General features: G+C 43.0%; 1 protein-coding gene across 16 annotated transcripts in view; it reads left to right on the top strand.

The window, feature by feature from the left end:
• The window catches only part of KIAA1217 (sickle tail protein homolog), a 733,798-nt gene that overhangs the window by 575,570 nt on the left and 141,665 nt on the right, over positions 1-16,563 (top strand). The window contains exon 1 of one of the 16 annotated variants that reach the window (XM_038529784.1): positions 8,882-8,951. The exons of the other annotated variants lie outside the window; for them this stretch is intronic. Coding sequence (XP_038385712.1) covers positions 8,883-8,951 — 69 coding nt within the window. The 5' untranslated portion in view covers position 8,882. Of the gene's footprint in view, positions 1-8,881; positions 8,952-16,563 lie in introns of those variants that run through there. 16 annotated transcript variants of the gene reach the window in all.

The following is a 16,563-nucleotide window of genomic DNA, read 5'->3' as shown; positions in this document are numbered from 1 at the left end:
ATCATGTACCTACAGGGCTTTATTATTTGTGATCTACTTCAGGAGATTTCTTTCATAGCTGATGAAGTCTGTAAAGAATCCGAGGCCCTACAGCAACCCACACCTTTCTGGGGAGAATATATTTACCCAGAAAAGGGCTTTTATGAGGTCATTCTAGCTAATAGCTCTTCTAATGGTGTCACTCTCCTTTTCTCTTAAAAGTCCCTTCGAGTTCTTTTCCTTTTTATACCCCACCTCTGAAAGCATTCTGGGTAGACTATTTTAGTACAGTTCTTGTTGGGAGACCTATCTTTTGGCTTTAGGATGTAGCCATCTGTACTCAAATGTTCTTTTTCTTACAGAGATTTGTGTCCGATATGTGAAACTGGGTTCTAACTAATATAAAATCATTCAGAAATAAAAGAAAAACACATATTATATATAGTATCATCTCTGTATCTATAATGGTGGTATGGATCACGGATATCATATAATGCAATTATGGCGAGACTTAGAGGCCTCCTATATGTTGGTCATTTGTATGGACATATCTGTGTGCACCTGCAGTCATGGATGCATCAAGCCAGGACATCTCACTGGCCGATTTCCCCCTTTTTATCTTTCCTTTTTTTTTCTTACAGATTTTATTTATTTATTCATGAGACACAGAGAGAGAGGCAGAGACACAGGCAGAGGGAGAAGCAGGCTCCCTGCAGGTGCCTTTTTCTTTTTTCTTTTTAACTGTGGTAGAATATTTGTGACATAAAGTTTACCGTCTTAAACATTTTCTAAGTGTACAGTTCAGCAGTGTAATTACACTTACAGTGTTGTACAACCAATCCCCAGCACGCTTTTCCTTTTACAAAATTGAAACTCTGCTCACATTTATCAACACCTTCCCATCCCCTTCTCCTGCCAGCCCCTCCCTGGTGCCCATCATTTGACTTTGTGTCTTGAATTGACTACTCTGGGCACCTCATATAAATGGACTCTTACAGTGGGTGTATCTTTTTGTGTTGGATTATTATACTTCATGTAGCGTTCTGAAGGCTCATTCGTGTTGCAGCGTATGTCTGTATTTCTTTGCTTTTTGAGGCCAAATAATCATCTGTCATATGAATATACCATATTTTGTTTATCCATTCATCCATTGGTGGACAATTGGGTTTATCCTCTCTTGGCATTGTGAATAATGCTGCTGTGAACGTGGGTGTACAGGTATATTTCTCTGAGACCCTGCCTTCAGCTCTCACTGGCTGATTTTGGATTCGAGAGTAAGTCCTTTGTTCATGAGGACTATGGAAATTTTTGTTTCTTAAAACACAAACATATTTTTCCACCATTGGTTTTTAACAAATATTTAAAAAATAAAGTTGTCAAAAATTATTCATCAGTGGCTCAACAAGAACTGAAATATTTAAATACTGGCAACAGATGCATAGTAAACTGAGGCATATACTCCAGGGTTACCCAGGCTTCAGTGATAGAATTAGTTCCCTTAGCCGTAATCCTGATCTTCTGTTTCTTTATGTATTCACCTTGGGTCTGTTTATGAGAGTCTTGTTAGCTTGAGTGGCGGAGCAGAGGCACAGAGCACTGTGCTCACAGGCCAGTCTTTGTAGAGAAGCCCAATGGCCAGTGCCAATCAAGATGGCAGGCTGGGTTCACCACCAAACTGCAGTCAGCCTAAGGAAGCTATTTCAGTGTAGTTTGGCAAGCTCTGATAGCTCTCCTGCAGCCTTGGGACAACCTCAGGACAATTGGCCAATGTGACATGTTCTCCAGTGACAAGATGAATTTAAATATCTGCCTGTGGCAAGATATTTTAGGGAAAACTCATTGTCACTCAGGGTTTGCTTTCAGCATTTCTTTCTAAACCATAAGGGTGGGACTGTCACCGCTTTCTCCTTCCTTGAGGGGAACAGGGGTTAACTGTACCTATGTTTTCATCATGAACGAATAGATGGTCGGTCCATTTTGGTCAACCTGTTCTTTGTCTCTCCATGTTTTCACCCTTTTCTTTTCTATCTTTTCTCTCTCTCTTTTTCTCCTATCATGCAGGCTTTGCAGTGCATGCTGATCTCTCTTCAGGCAGAACTTGACATTCAAAGGTACTTGATGAAAATTGAATCATCTCAGCGAGTTAGTACTCCACCTTTTCTTTTTCTGCATTGAGTTGTACCTCACCTCCTGCCTTTTTATTCTGTTGCGTGTGGCATTCTAATCAGTAGCAGCCACTAAACCGGACTGGCTGTCTTTTCCCCAGTTCCCTCCAAGCCTTGACTTAAACCCATCAAAACCAAATGCTTGCAGCGTTCTGAAATGTGTGTGTGTGTGCGCGCTAAATTGTGAGAGTTAATATTAAAGTTAATACTAATTGCATGCTTGCCCCGAAATATTTATTACTTTCCACAAAATGAGCTGTGGAATCAACAGTAATGCAGCAGTAAGGTAGGATCATGGCACATCATCTGAAGCGGGGGCTCTCCAGCAAGACCCCCTCCTCCCCAGCTTGCTCAAGGCAGCTCCTTTACGACCGGTGTTGGCTCCAGATCATTTTACTGATATGCATCTTAGTAATAAAAATGAGAGGAATGGACACACTCATATAGGACTTAATATTTGCCAGCCACTGTTCTAAGTGCTTTACAAGTATTAACTTCTCACAGCAACCCATGGGGTGGGTGTGCTGTGGTTCCCATTTTACAAATGGGGAAACTGAGGCACAAAGTAAATTGATTCACATCGTTCTTTTTTAAAGATTTTATTTATGTATTCACGAGAGACACATACAGAGAGGCAGAGACACAGACAGAGGGAGAAGGAGGCTCCCTGCAGGGACCCCAATGCGGGACTCGATCCCAGGACTCTGGGATCATGACCTGAGCCAAAGGCAGACGCTCAACCGCTGAGCCACCCAGGCGTCCCTGCACACTTGATTTAACCCAGAGTAGGTCAGTGGAGCTCCAAACATTTTGCCCAGCAGCGCTACCTGCTGAGAAGTGAGGATGTTTTCTGTGAGTTTAATTTGATAATCCCGGGACAATGTATCTGTCTATAGAGCTACAGAGCTCAGGTTCTTGTGGCCTCAAGAGTTCTGGAGCCCCTTTTACGTGGGAGCTCTTGCATCTCATCCTCTGCTGAGAGTCCCCCATCCAGAGAGAGGTTGGGGTGTGTGCCCTGCTGGCAGCCTCTTTGTTGGGGTGCTGGTCTCCCCTACTATAGCTCTCTGTTCTCCACCCCCACTGGGCAGGGCCCTCTCTCTCTTTCTCTCTCTCTGTCTGTTTCTCTCAATTTCCTGGGTTCTCTACCCTCGGCCCATTTTACTCCCCATCTCATTGTGGTGCCAGCTTCAGTTTTCTGCATGCTTTCCCCCTTTCGTGTCCACAACAGCTCTTCAAATCTATCATCCTGTTTTTATCTTGCACTTTTATTTATCATGTACCTACAGGGCTTTATTATTTGTGATCTACTTCAGGAGATTTCTTTCATAGCTGATGAAGTCTGTAAAGAATCCGAGGCCCTACAGCAACCCACACCTTTCTGGGGAGAATATATTTACCCAGAAAAGGGCTTTTATGAGGTCATTCTAGCTAATAGCTCTTCTAATGGTGTCACTCTCCTTTTCTCTTAAAAGTCCCTTCGAGTTCTTTTCCTTTTTATACCCCACCTCTGAAAGCATTCTGGGTAGACTATTTTAGTACAGTTCTTGTTGGGAGACCTATCTTTTGGCTTTAGGATGTAGCCATCTGTACTCAAATGTTCTTTTTCTTACAGAGATTTGTGTCCGATATGTGAAACTGGGTTCTAACTAATATAAAATCATTCAGAAATAAAAGAAAAACACATATTATATATAGTATCATCTCTGTATCTATAATGGTGGTATGGATCACGGATATCATATAATGCAATTATGGCGAGACTTAGAGGCCTCCTATATGTTGGTCATTTGTATGGACATATCTGTGTGCACCTGCAGTCATGGATGCATCAAGCCAGGACATCTCACTGGCCGATTTCCCCCTTTTTATCTTTCCTTTTTTTTTCTTACAGATTTTATTTATTTATTCATGAGACACAGAGAGAGAGGCAGAGACACAGGCAGAGGGAGAAGCAGGCTCCCTGCAGGTGCCTTTTTCTTTTTTCTTTTTAACTGTGGTAGAATATTTGTGACATAAAGTTTACCGTCTTAAACATTTTCTAAGTGTACAGTTCAGCAGTGTAATTACACTTACAGTGTTGTACAACCAATCCCCAGCACGCTTTTCCTTTTACAAAATTGAAACTCTGCTCACATTTATCAACACCTTCCCATCCCCTTCTCCTGCCAGCCCCTCCCTGGTGCCCATCATTTGACTTTGTGTCTTGAATTGACTACTCTGGGCACCTCATATAAATGGACTCTTACAGTGGGTGTATCTTTTTGTGTTGGATTATTATACTTCATGTAGCGTTCTGAAGGCTCATTCGTGTTGCAGCGTATGTCTGTATTTCTTTGCTTTTTGAGGCCAAATAATCATCTGTCATATGAATATACCATATTTTGTTTATCCATTCATCCATTGGTGGACAATTGGGTTTATCCTCTCTTGGCATTGTGAATAATGCTGCTGTGAACGTGGGTGTACAGGTATATTTCTCTGAGACCCTGCCTTCAGCTCTCACTGGCTGATTTTGGATTCGAGAGTAAGTCCTTTGTTCATGAGGACTATGGAAATTTTTGTTTCTTAAAACACAAACATATTTTTCCACCATTGGTTTTTAACAAATATTTAAAAAATAAAGTTGTCAAAAATTATTCATCAGTGGCTCAACAAGAACTGAAATATTTAAATACTGGCAACAGATGCATAGTAAACTGAGGCATATACTCCAGGGTTACCCAGGCTTCAGTGATAGAATTAGTTCCCTTAGCCGTAATCCTGATCTTCTGTTTCTTTATGTATTCACCTTGGGTCTGTTTATGAGAGTCTTGTTAGCTTGAGTGGCGGAGCAGAGGCACAGAGCACTGTGCTCACAGGCCAGTCTTTGTAGAGAAGCCCAATGGCCAGTGCCAATCAAGATGGCAGGCTGGGTTCACCACCAAACTGCAGTCAGCCTAAGGAAGCTATTTCAGTGTAGTTTGGCAAGCTCTGATAGCTCTCCTGCAGCCTTGGGACAACCTCAGGACAATTGGCCAATGTGACATGTTCTCCAGTGACAAGATGAATTTAAATATCTGCCTGTGGCAAGATATTTTAGGGAAAACTCATTGTCACTCAGGGTTTGCTTTCAGCATTTCTTTCTAAACCATAAGGGTGGGACTGTCACCGCTTTCTCCTTCCTTGAGGGGAACAGGGGTTAACTGTACCTATGTTTTCATCATGAACGAATAGATGGTCGGTCCATTTTGGTCAACCTGTTCTTTGTCTCTCCATGTTTTCACCCTTTTCTTTTCTATCTTTTCTCTCTCTCTTTTTCTCCTATCATGCAGGCTTTGCAGTGCATGCTGATCTCTCTTCAGGCAGAACTTGACATTCAAAGGTACTTGATGAAAATTGAATCATCTCAGCGAGTTAGTACTCCACCTTTTCTTTTTCTGCATTGAGTTGTACCTCACCTCCTGCCTTTTTATTCTGTTGCGTGTGGCATTCTAATCAGTAGCAGCCACTAAACCGGACTGGCTGTCTTTTCCCCAGTTCCCTCCAAGCCTTGACTTAAACCCATCAAAACCAAATGCTTGCAGCGTTCTGAAATGTGTGTGTGTGTGCGCGCTAAATTGTGAGAGTTAATATTAAAGTTAATACTAATTGCATGCTTGCCCCGAAATATTTATTACTTTCCACAAAATGAGCTGTGGAATCAACAGTAATGCAGCAGTAAGGTAGGATCATGGCACATCATCTGAAGCGGGGGCTCTCCAGCAAGACCCCCTCCTCCCCAGCTTGCTCAAGGCAGCTCCTTTACGACCGGTGTTGGCTCCAGATCATTTTACTGATATGCATCTTAGTAATAAAAATGAGAGGAATGGACACACTCATATAGGACTTAATATTTGCCAGCCACTGTTCTAAGTGCTTTACAAGTATTAACTTCTCACAGCAACCCATGGGGTGGGTGTGCTGTGGTTCCCATTTTACAAATGGGGAAACTGAGGCACAAAGTAAATTGATTCACATCGTTCTTTTTTAAAGATTTTATTTATGTATTCACGAGAGACACATACAGAGAGGCAGAGACACAGACAGAGGGAGAAGGAGGCTCCCTGCAGGGACCCCAATGCGGGACTCGATCCCAGGACTCTGGGATCATGACCTGAGCCAAAGGCAGACGCTCAACCGCTGAGCCACCCAGGCGTCCCTGCACACTTGATTTAACCCAGAGTAGGTCAGTGGAGCTCCAAACATTTTGCCCAGCAGCGCTACCTGCTGAGAAGTGAGGATGTTTTCTGTGAGTTTAATTTGATAATCCCGGGACAATGTATCTGTCTATAGAGCTACAGAGCTCAGGTTCTTGTGGCCTCAAGAGTTCTGGAGCCCCTTTTACGTGGGAGCTCTTGCATCTCATCCTCTGCTGAGAGTCCCCCATCCAGAGAGAGGTTGGGGTGTGTGCCCTGCTGGCAGCCTCTTTGTTGGGGTGCTGGTCTCCCCTACTATAGCTCTCTGTTCTCCACCCCCACTGGGCAGGGCCCTCTCTCTCTTTCTCTCTCTCTGTCTGTTTCTCTCAATTTCCTGGGTTCTCTACCCTCGGCCCATTTTACTCCCCATCTCATTGTGGTGCCAGCTTCAGTTTTCTGCATGCTTTCCCCCTTTCGTGTCCACAACAGCTCTTCAAATCTATCATCCTGTTTTTATCTTGCACTTTTATTTATCATGTACCTACAGGGCTTTATTATTTGTGATCTACTTCAGGAGATTTCTTTCATAGCTGATGAAGTCTGTAAAGAATCCGAGGCCCTACAGCAACCCACACCTTTCTGGGGAGAATATATTTACCCAGAAAAGGGCTTTTATGAGGTCATTCTAGCTAATAGCTCTTCTAATGGTGTCACTCTCCTTTTCTCTTAAAAGTCCCTTCGAGTTCTTTTCCTTTTTATACCCCACCTCTGAAAGCATTCTGGGTAGACTATTTTAGTACAGTTCTTGTTGGGAGACCTATCTTTTGGCTTTAGGATGTAGCCATCTGTACTCAAATGTTCTTTTTCTTACAGAGATTTGTGTCCGATATGTGAAACTGGGTTCTAACTAATATAAAATCATTCAGAAATAAAAGAAAAACACATATTATATATAGTATCATCTCTGTATCTATAATGGTGGTATGGATCACGGATATCATATAATGCAATTATGGCGAGACTTAGAGGCCTCCTATATGTTGGTCATTTGTATGGACATATCTGTGTGCACCTGCAGTCATGGATGCATCAAGCCAGGACATCTCACTGGCCGATTTCCCCCTTTTTATCTTTCCTTTTTTTTTCTTACAGATTTTATTTATTTATTCATGAGACACAGAGAGAGAGGCAGAGACACAGGCAGAGGGAGAAGCAGGCTCCCTGCAGGTGCCTTTTTCTTTTTTCTTTTTAACTGTGGTAGAATATTTGTGACATAAAGTTTACCGTCTTAAACATTTTCTAAGTGTACAGTTCAGCAGTGTAATTACACTTACAGTGTTGTACAACCAATCCCCAGCACGCTTTTCCTTTTACAAAATTGAAACTCTGCTCACATTTATCAACACCTTCCCATCCCCTTCTCCTGCCAGCCCCTCCCTGGTGCCCATCATTTGACTTTGTGTCTTGAATTGACTACTCTGGGCACCTCATATAAATGGACTCTTACAGTGGGTGTATCTTTTTGTGTTGGATTATTATACTTCATGTAGCGTTCTGAAGGCTCATTCGTGTTGCAGCGTATGTCTGTATTTCTTTGCTTTTTGAGGCCAAATAATCATCTGTCATATGAATATACCATATTTTGTTTATCCATTCATCCATTGGTGGACAATTGGGTTTATCCTCTCTTGGCATTGTGAATAATGCTGCTGTGAACGTGGGTGTACAGGTATATTTCTCTGAGACCCTGCCTTCAGCTCTCACTGGCTGATTTTGGATTCGAGAGTAAGTCCTTTGTTCATGAGGACTATGGAAATTTTTGTTTCTTAAAACACAAACATATTTTTCCACCATTGGTTTTTAACAAATATTTAAAAAATAAAGTTGTCAAAAATTATTCATCAGTGGCTCAACAAGAACTGAAATATTTAAATACTGGCAACAGATGCATAGTAAACTGAGGCATATACTCCAGGGTTACCCAGGCTTCAGTGATAGAATTAGTTCCCTTAGCCGTAATCCTGATCTTCTGTTTCTTTATGTATTCACCTTGGGTCTGTTTATGAGAGTCTTGTTAGCTTGAGTGGCGGAGCAGAGGCACAGAGCACTGTGCTCACAGGCCAGTCTTTGTAGAGAAGCCCAATGGCCAGTGCCAATCAAGATGGCAGGCTGGGTTCACCACCAAACTGCAGTCAGCCTAAGGAAGCTATTTCAGTGTAGTTTGGCAAGCTCTGATAGCTCTCCTGCAGCCTTGGGACAACCTCAGGACAATTGGCCAATGTGACATGTTCTCCAGTGACAAGATGAATTTAAATATCTGCCTGTGGCAAGATATTTTAGGGAAAACTCATTGTCACTCAGGGTTTGCTTTCAGCATTTCTTTCTAAACCATAAGGGTGGGACTGTCACCGCTTTCTCCTTCCTTGAGGGGAACAGGGGTTAACTGTACCTATGTTTTCATCATGAACGAATAGATGGTCGGTCCATTTTGGTCAACCTGTTCTTTGTCTCTCCATGTTTTCACCCTTTTCTTTTCTATCTTTTCTCTCTCTCTTTTTCTCCTATCATGCAGGCTTTGCAGTGCATGCTGATCTCTCTTCAGGCAGAACTTGACATTCAAAGGTACTTGATGAAAATTGAATCATCTCAGCGAGTTAGTACTCCACCTTTTCTTTTTCTGCATTGAGTTGTACCTCACCTCCTGCCTTTTTATTCTGTTGCGTGTGGCATTCTAATCAGTAGCAGCCACTAAACCGGACTGGCTGTCTTTTCCCCAGTTCCCTCCAAGCCTTGACTTAAACCCATCAAAACCAAATGCTTGCAGCGTTCTGAAATGTGTGTGTGTGTGCGCGCTAAATTGTGAGAGTTAATATTAAAGTTAATACTAATTGCATGCTTGCCCCGAAATATTTATTACTTTCCACAAAATGAGCTGTGGAATCAACAGTAATGCAGCAGTAAGGTAGGATCATGGCACATCATCTGAAGCGGGGGCTCTCCAGCAAGACCCCCTCCTCCCCAGCTTGCTCAAGGCAGCTCCTTTACGACCGGTGTTGGCTCCAGATCATTTTACTGATATGCATCTTAGTAATAAAAATGAGAGGAATGGACACACTCATATAGGACTTAATATTTGCCAGCCACTGTTCTAAGTGCTTTACAAGTATTAACTTCTCACAGCAACCCATGGGGTGGGTGTGCTGTGGTTCCCATTTTACAAATGGGGAAACTGAGGCACAAAGTAAATTGATTCACATCGTTCTTTTTTAAAGATTTTATTTATGTATTCACGAGAGACACATACAGAGAGGCAGAGACACAGACAGAGGGAGAAGGAGGCTCCCTGCAGGGAGCCCAATGCAGGACTAGATCCCAGGATCCTAGGATCATGACCTGAGCCAAAGGCAGACGCTTAACCACTGAGCTACCCAGATGCCCCTGGAGCCTGCGTTCTGTAAGAAGAATGTGATAAAAAAGAAAATGTTCTCTCTCATTCTAAATCCTGTCTTCCATCTTATCAAGCCCTGATATGCTTCCCTAGAGCAGCTCTAAAGGGAAAAAAGAACCTTTAGCCTAAAACTAGAACTTTGCACAGGTATTTGTTTATTTGAAAAGCATTCCAGGGACACTGGGAGGGCAGCTGGTGGTGGTGATGGTGTGTGTATGTGTTTGGGAATGTGATTTGGAAAGTATCAGCATATCCTACTTTTAAGAGGTCTCAGGTGGGTCTGGCCACAGCACTTGAAGGTGTGGTGGCCTCAGGCACCCCAGTGTCCCCCCACCCCATCCAGCTCCCTGGGGACCTCCTTTCTGCGGGAGGTGATGGAGGATCCCCTTCAGATCTCCCAGGACAGGCTTTTCTTGCTAGCGGAAAACCTCTTTGGTTTCACAACAACGCAGTTCAGCTGTAGAGACCCCACTGCAGCCTGGGCCTGGGGATGAACTTACAAATGGCTTTGTTGGTCGGCCTTCTGGGGGGCCTGCTTCGCACTCTTGTGTTGTGCTGGTTGTCTTTTACTTGCAATTTCAAAGCCGGCTAGCAGGCCCCTTGCCTTTCATCACCATAATAACAGCAGTCTGGACTTGGACACCTTTTATCCTGAAGCCTTTTAAGTGCGTTCCTGGCTCTCAGAACTGTAAAGGCATCTGCTGCTTTGCTCAGACTTCTCCTGATGAGGACGGTGGGAGCCCCAGCCTGGGAAAACTTATTTGCTTATAATACACACCTTCTTGTTGCAAAATAAAACGAGAGAGAGAGAGAGAGAGAGAGACTCAGTGATTGATTCAAGGCAGCTTGCGGGTAAAGAGATAGCTACCTTAGGTGGATCAACTAAAAATCTGAAGGCAAAACCTCAAAGTAGGAGGAGACAAACTTAGAGTATAGCTAACTGTAATTGGCTTGAATGTTAAATTTACGGTCAGCCCTTCCAATATATGCAACATTTTATATGTATTCTACATTTTTCTCCTTATGGCACAAAGTAATACTTTGTGCTCCTTCAGGAGGTGAAATGATTTTCCTTGTTTGAAATTCTAAAAGTGCCATTGTTCTGCTCATGCCTCCAGAAAAGGGACTTCCATCCACATCAAAGGCAGGGCTATGTTGTGTGTAGGCAGCGGTAGGCAGCGGTGTTCTTCTTCATTCAGCCTTTTTATTTCATACTGTCTCCTTCACGAGGAAAGCACGACACTAAATAAGAATTGCAGGAGTGTGTGTCTGAAAGGGGTGAGGGTCTGAGCTAATGAGATCCAGATTTGGACCTTGCTCCGGGTGTAATTTTCTATCCCCATGAAAGATTGCTGAAGGCAGAGGGAGGCGAGCTTGGCCCTATCTTCTCTCAGAAGGCTTGGTCTCATTCTGGCTTTGGAGGGAAGTCTGAGAAGAGCCAATTCAAGGTGTTGTTTCAGAAGCGAGTCTGGGTCGTATTACAGGTAGGACACCAGGCGGGCAGGTGGCGGGTGGACAGCTAATCCTGAAAGTGGAAACAGCTGCCCTGCGTGCTGACCCGGTGAGGGTCTGCAGGGTACCTGGTTCTAGCTGCTTCTCTAGGCACAGATAAACCTCTCAGAGGAAGAAAATGAGAAACAGATCATCTACATACTAGGAAGGGGTTGAAACATAGGAAATATTCAAAAGACTGTAAAAAAAAATTGCTAAAATTTCGAGTTTACCTGGACTCAGATTCTAATCAGAGCTTTAAAGTTAAGTGACAGTAATGGTATCAGAACTATAGATGTGAGAGGAGCACAAACAGAGCTACAGATGTGAGAATATTGTCTCCTTAAAAGGTAAAGTGCATCATCTGCATGTCTAGAACGTAATGGATGGCTTTTGGCTCTTCTTTCTTAGCTGCAATCTTTTATGGAAGTGGAAGTCCACGCGATTCTGGATTCCTGCAGAATTTTGCATGGCATGAGAATGAAAAATGTATCTTCATTCCCGTGTTTTCCCCATGAATTCGTGTCCTCATTTCAGGGGCTAGCTAGAAGGATGAGTCCTTCTTCCTGGAATCTCATCATATGGAATACACATCTGAGAAGACAAGAATGGGCAGGAGTATCACCACAGACAAGAATCTTTCTGGCTTCTAAATGTTTTGTGATAGTCTTGCCTTCCTCTGATCTGCTCTTTAAAAATATCATGCTTATTCCAGTGATTGATATTTTTGTAAAAGCAGTCTATTCTCATTTTGGAGAAATAATGGGGAAAATATGCTACTCATGCTATTACCTTATAAAGAAATCCAATGCTAATATTTGGGTATATTGCTTCCATTTCTTAAGTTATATGCAAAAAAAAATCCTTTAAAAAACCCTGATTATGACTGCATAACATTTCATGGCTTGGCTCCATGGTAATTTGTTAGTGAGCCTTCCATGTGACTCTAGGTTTATTTATTCTCTATGACAGATGTCATCTACACAAATTTGCTCCCTGGCCCACTAGTATAGGAAGTCTTACCTTGCTAATTTTTGCGAATCACATTAAATTGGCTTGGTGTCAGCAATTACTGAGAAATTTATTCTTATCACTTTGGGATCATAAATCCTAAGGAGTGCATCTAGTCCCATAAAGCTGGGTGAGGTTCCTGGGTTTCCTGGGTCTCAGTAAATGGCCTCCAAGCAGACAGTCTGCAGGTGGGCTCATGGGGCTGTCCGCCAAGCCTCCTAAGCTTGGGCACTGGTTTCAGCCACTCTAAGCATGTCACACATCTGTCCTGTCTGGTGGGGCCACTCCTTGTAAACGGAGTCCAGGTCTCCACAATTTGGAGAACACCATGGCCATCACCACCACCAAAAACAAAACTACCATCCTCTAGCCAGCCCTGCAAAGTCATTTGCCCCCTTTTTCCTGCCCAGTTAGCAACCTTCCTCCTCACCCATTGCCAGGTGGGGGTGGTAAGACAACACTGCATTTATTTTCCAAATGTCTTTACCTCCTAAGCCTAATGTAGGGAGTGTGTCTTTCTGGTGGCCTCTGTAGCACACAGACACTATGAAAAGACCTTCCCCCTGGAAAGATTTATTTTAGGACACAAAGGCTTGGCAGTTGTTTCAGGAAATAAGGGAAAGGAGTAGATTTTCCATAATTTTTTTGTTTGTTGCTGACAGCTATGTGGACATGATAAGTTAATAATATCTTGAAAGATTCATCTGACACAAGAAAAACTTGAAAGCAAGTATCAATGTAGTGTGGTGCTTCTTGAAGTAATGAAAAAGCATCATTTTCTGCCCCAGGCACCCTTGTTATTTGTTTCTTGGCATCCATGGAAGGGGGCTTTGTATGATGAGAGGGGGTTGGTGGAGGGGTCTGGCGTGGCTTGCATGGTGCAGTGCTCTGCCTGCCTCGCCCTGTGGATGCCTGTGGCTGGTTCTAGCCAGGGAGGCAGTGGCCACTGACTACTTGGCATCGCTGCCTTTTCATCTTTCTGATCTGATAATGAAGTAACACACACGGGGAAGGAAAACGTGGAAACAAAAAACACAGTTGTACTTTGCTCAACTGCTGAATCGTCTGATTTTCCTCCAGACCAAACATCTTTGTTTTCACAGGTGAAAATCATGAAAAATGTCTGGGTACTCTTTTGGTGGAAAAAGGGAAGAAAAGGTTGAAATATTACCCTTGAAGAAACAGGGTATAAACTCAGTTTATCAAGGATAACTCATCAAAATAAATCCCAGAGAAAATGCTTTCCCACCTTATGTGCAAGCTGAGGAAGGGAAGTACTGATTTTTCAGAACTAAACTTAAGACAGGAGAAACTTCTAAGAATCTCAGGTATGCACAGCTGGAAGGTGGCATTAGAGTGGGGTTTGTGCAGATATGTCTTTCTGGTCGTAAGGCCCAGGAGTTCCTGATTACTGGTAAAGCTGGCATATATCCACATGCTGCTCACATGGCACGCAGATGGGCACTGAACAATCAATTGTGTGTATGTTTATACTATACTCATAGAAGGACCACGTGGTACCTGTACTCAAGTTTTCTATTGAAAATAAAAGTTGATTTCTTCTCTAAGTCGTGAACACCAGACCCACCCTAAAGTTTCATAATTATTACAGAACCAAGTCATTCTCTCTTACATTTGTACTATAGTGCTCGCATCCAGCTGTCATATTCTAGAACAGTGGGTGTCCTCTGTCTATTCCCCAGGTTGGCCATCAGCATAGGAACGACTCTGAGGAGATAAGGACTTGGGTTTTGCTTTTCTGACCATCCGCCACAGGTGTTGTGGGAAGTAGCCAAGGAGCTTCATGGAACCCAGGCCTGCTGCTTCTGAAAAACACCTGCTTTGCATCCCAGACTCAACTGAAAAAGGCAGGTGGGCCACCTGATGGGATGTCAGCCTAGACAAATGCAGCCACCTGGGGTGGGTTTACGTAAGGGCGGAGGCAGGATGGAAGCCAGATATGCCTCAGAGAGCTCTTGTCATTCTCCCTATCCCCAGGCCCAAACCTAGCAGAGGCCTCAGAATTTGAAAATGAGGAGGGGCACCTGGCTGGCTCAGTCAGTGCAGCATGGGACCCTTGATCTTGGGATTGTGAGTTTGAGACCCATGTTGAACATAGATATCACTTAAATGAAAGAAGAAGAGAATCTGGAAAAGAAGAGAAAAGAAATTGGAAACAAGGAGAGGCAAAGAAGGGAGGCAAGTGATGGCACTGTGGCTTGTAGAAAGGGCTCTAAGCAAAGGAGACACTTCAACTTTCCTTAGGGACAATCCTTCATTCTCCTGAGGCCAGTGTGAAGCAGGGATGGTAGAGAAAACAGACTTGTGGGGATGATCCATTGTTGTTAACTTCTAATATTTTGCTCCTTGAATCTTTCACAGGAGTACCTAACAACTAGAAAGTTCTCTTCAGTTGGAGTCAGTTTTAAATAGGTTTGAGTTGAAAGCTTCCTAAGTACAAGAAATAGGATTAAAGCATTGGAATGTTGTTATTAAATTAACCGTGTCAGTTGATGAATACGGTTAATCCTTGAACAACTCATAGTTTAGCGGCACTGACCCCCCACACACAGTCAAAAATGTGTGTATAACCTTTCACTCCCCCAGAACTTTATGACCAATGGCCTTCTATTGACTGGAGGCCTTGCCAATAAACAGTCGATTAACACATGTTTTGTATATGTGTTATATACTGTAGTCTTATAATACCCTAAGCTAAAGAAAAGAAAATATTATAAAGAAAATCATAATGAGGGACGCCTGGGTGGCTCAGTGGTTGAGCACCTCCCTTCAGCCCAGGGCATGATCCTGGAGTCCTGGGATCGAGTCCCACATCGGGCTCCCTGCATGGAGCCTGCTTCTCCCTCTGCCTATGTCTGCCTCTCTCTCTCTCTCTCTCTCTCTCTGTGTGTGTCTCTCATGAATAAATAAACAATCTTTAAAAAAATCATAAGGAGAAGAAAATACACTTAGAGTACTGTCCTGTATTTATCCAAAAATATCTGAATATAAGTGGACCTGTACCGTTGAAACCCATTTCAAAGGTCAACTATTAGGATAAGGAGTCATCCCAAATACATTTGCGTGTGAGAAGCATCATATTTCCAAATTCTTTGTGGGAATTGGGCATTAATTAGAATGATGTAAAGCTTCAGTAAGGAGGGATCCCTGGGTGGCGCAGCGGTTTGGCGCCTGCCTTTGGCCCAGGGTGCGATCCTGGAGACCCGGGATTGAATCCCACGTCGGGCTCCCGGTGCATGGAGCCTGCTTCTCCCTCTGCCTGTGTCTCTGCCTCTCTCTCTCTCTCTCTCTCTCTCTGTGACTATCATAAATAAATAAAAAATTAAAAAAAATTTAAAACTTTAGTAAGGCAATGTTGAGTTTTGTTCAAAATATAACATAATTTGAAGTGACTCGTATAGCCTGACTAACCAGACACCTCACCATTCCCAATGGTTATCATGTTATGTAAAGCTACATTAGCAGGCTTTGTTTTCTGGACTCGGTATTTCAATTTTGACTTTAAGGGGTCCGAAAAATGGGAATGGAAACACATCATCAGTGCCTCTAGCTTTAACTTTCTTTTCTCTTTGGCTTTGGTCTCCAAATACAACAGCATTTCAGAGTAAGAATAAATTTGATCTCCTAGTATAACATAATGCTCATGGTGAACATTTCAGCAAATATTTGTTCATGATGATAGAATGTAAGTATGGCAGTCTTTTAAAAATTAATGCTGTGCAACTGTGTTGCATGTGCTTGAAGTCGTAAATGTAGAAAGTTAGATCCTAGTGCTAGTTAAGCTGCATATCTCTATCTAGCAAATGCAATAGGGTAAATAATTTGAAGGAAATCTCAATAAGCAAGCATTTTTTTTCTCAATGGTGACCAGTATCATGAGTTGCAATGAGGTTTAAATGAGAATCCCATATGACAGTCACAGTGCAGCAGGCAGCAGTTCTTTCATTCCTGGCTCTCTCCCCTCACTTCTCCATCAGGAGGAGAATCTTCCCAGAGGACCAGTCTGCACATGTTATAGATGAAACAGAGAGGGGACCTGCAGGAAGCCTGTTACCCCAGGATCACTTGGTGATAGAAAGCCCTCCAAGAAGGGAAGAGTAGAAAGGATGATTGGAGTTCAGGTGGCCTGGTTTAACAAGCCACGCCTTTGTGCATGACCCCAAATGACTTCTCTGGGTTTGTAGGTTTGGGGTCACCTGGGGATTTGGGGAAAACATCTAGAAAGTTGTAAAAGAAACAAAGGGAGATGGGTTGGTATCATGATTCCCCATGAAGTACAGAGGGAAACCCAACC

The sequence above is a fragment of the Canis lupus genome, chromosome 2, assembly GCF_011100685.1.
Source record: "Canis lupus familiaris isolate Mischka breed German Shepherd chromosome 2, alternate assembly UU_Cfam_GSD_1.0, whole genome shotgun sequence".
In the NCBI taxonomy this organism is placed as follows: domain Eukaryota; kingdom Metazoa; phylum Chordata; class Mammalia; order Carnivora; family Canidae; genus Canis; species Canis lupus.
The sequence above is the reverse complement of the archived record's forward strand: the minus strand, read 5'-3'. Positions and strand labels throughout refer to the sequence as shown.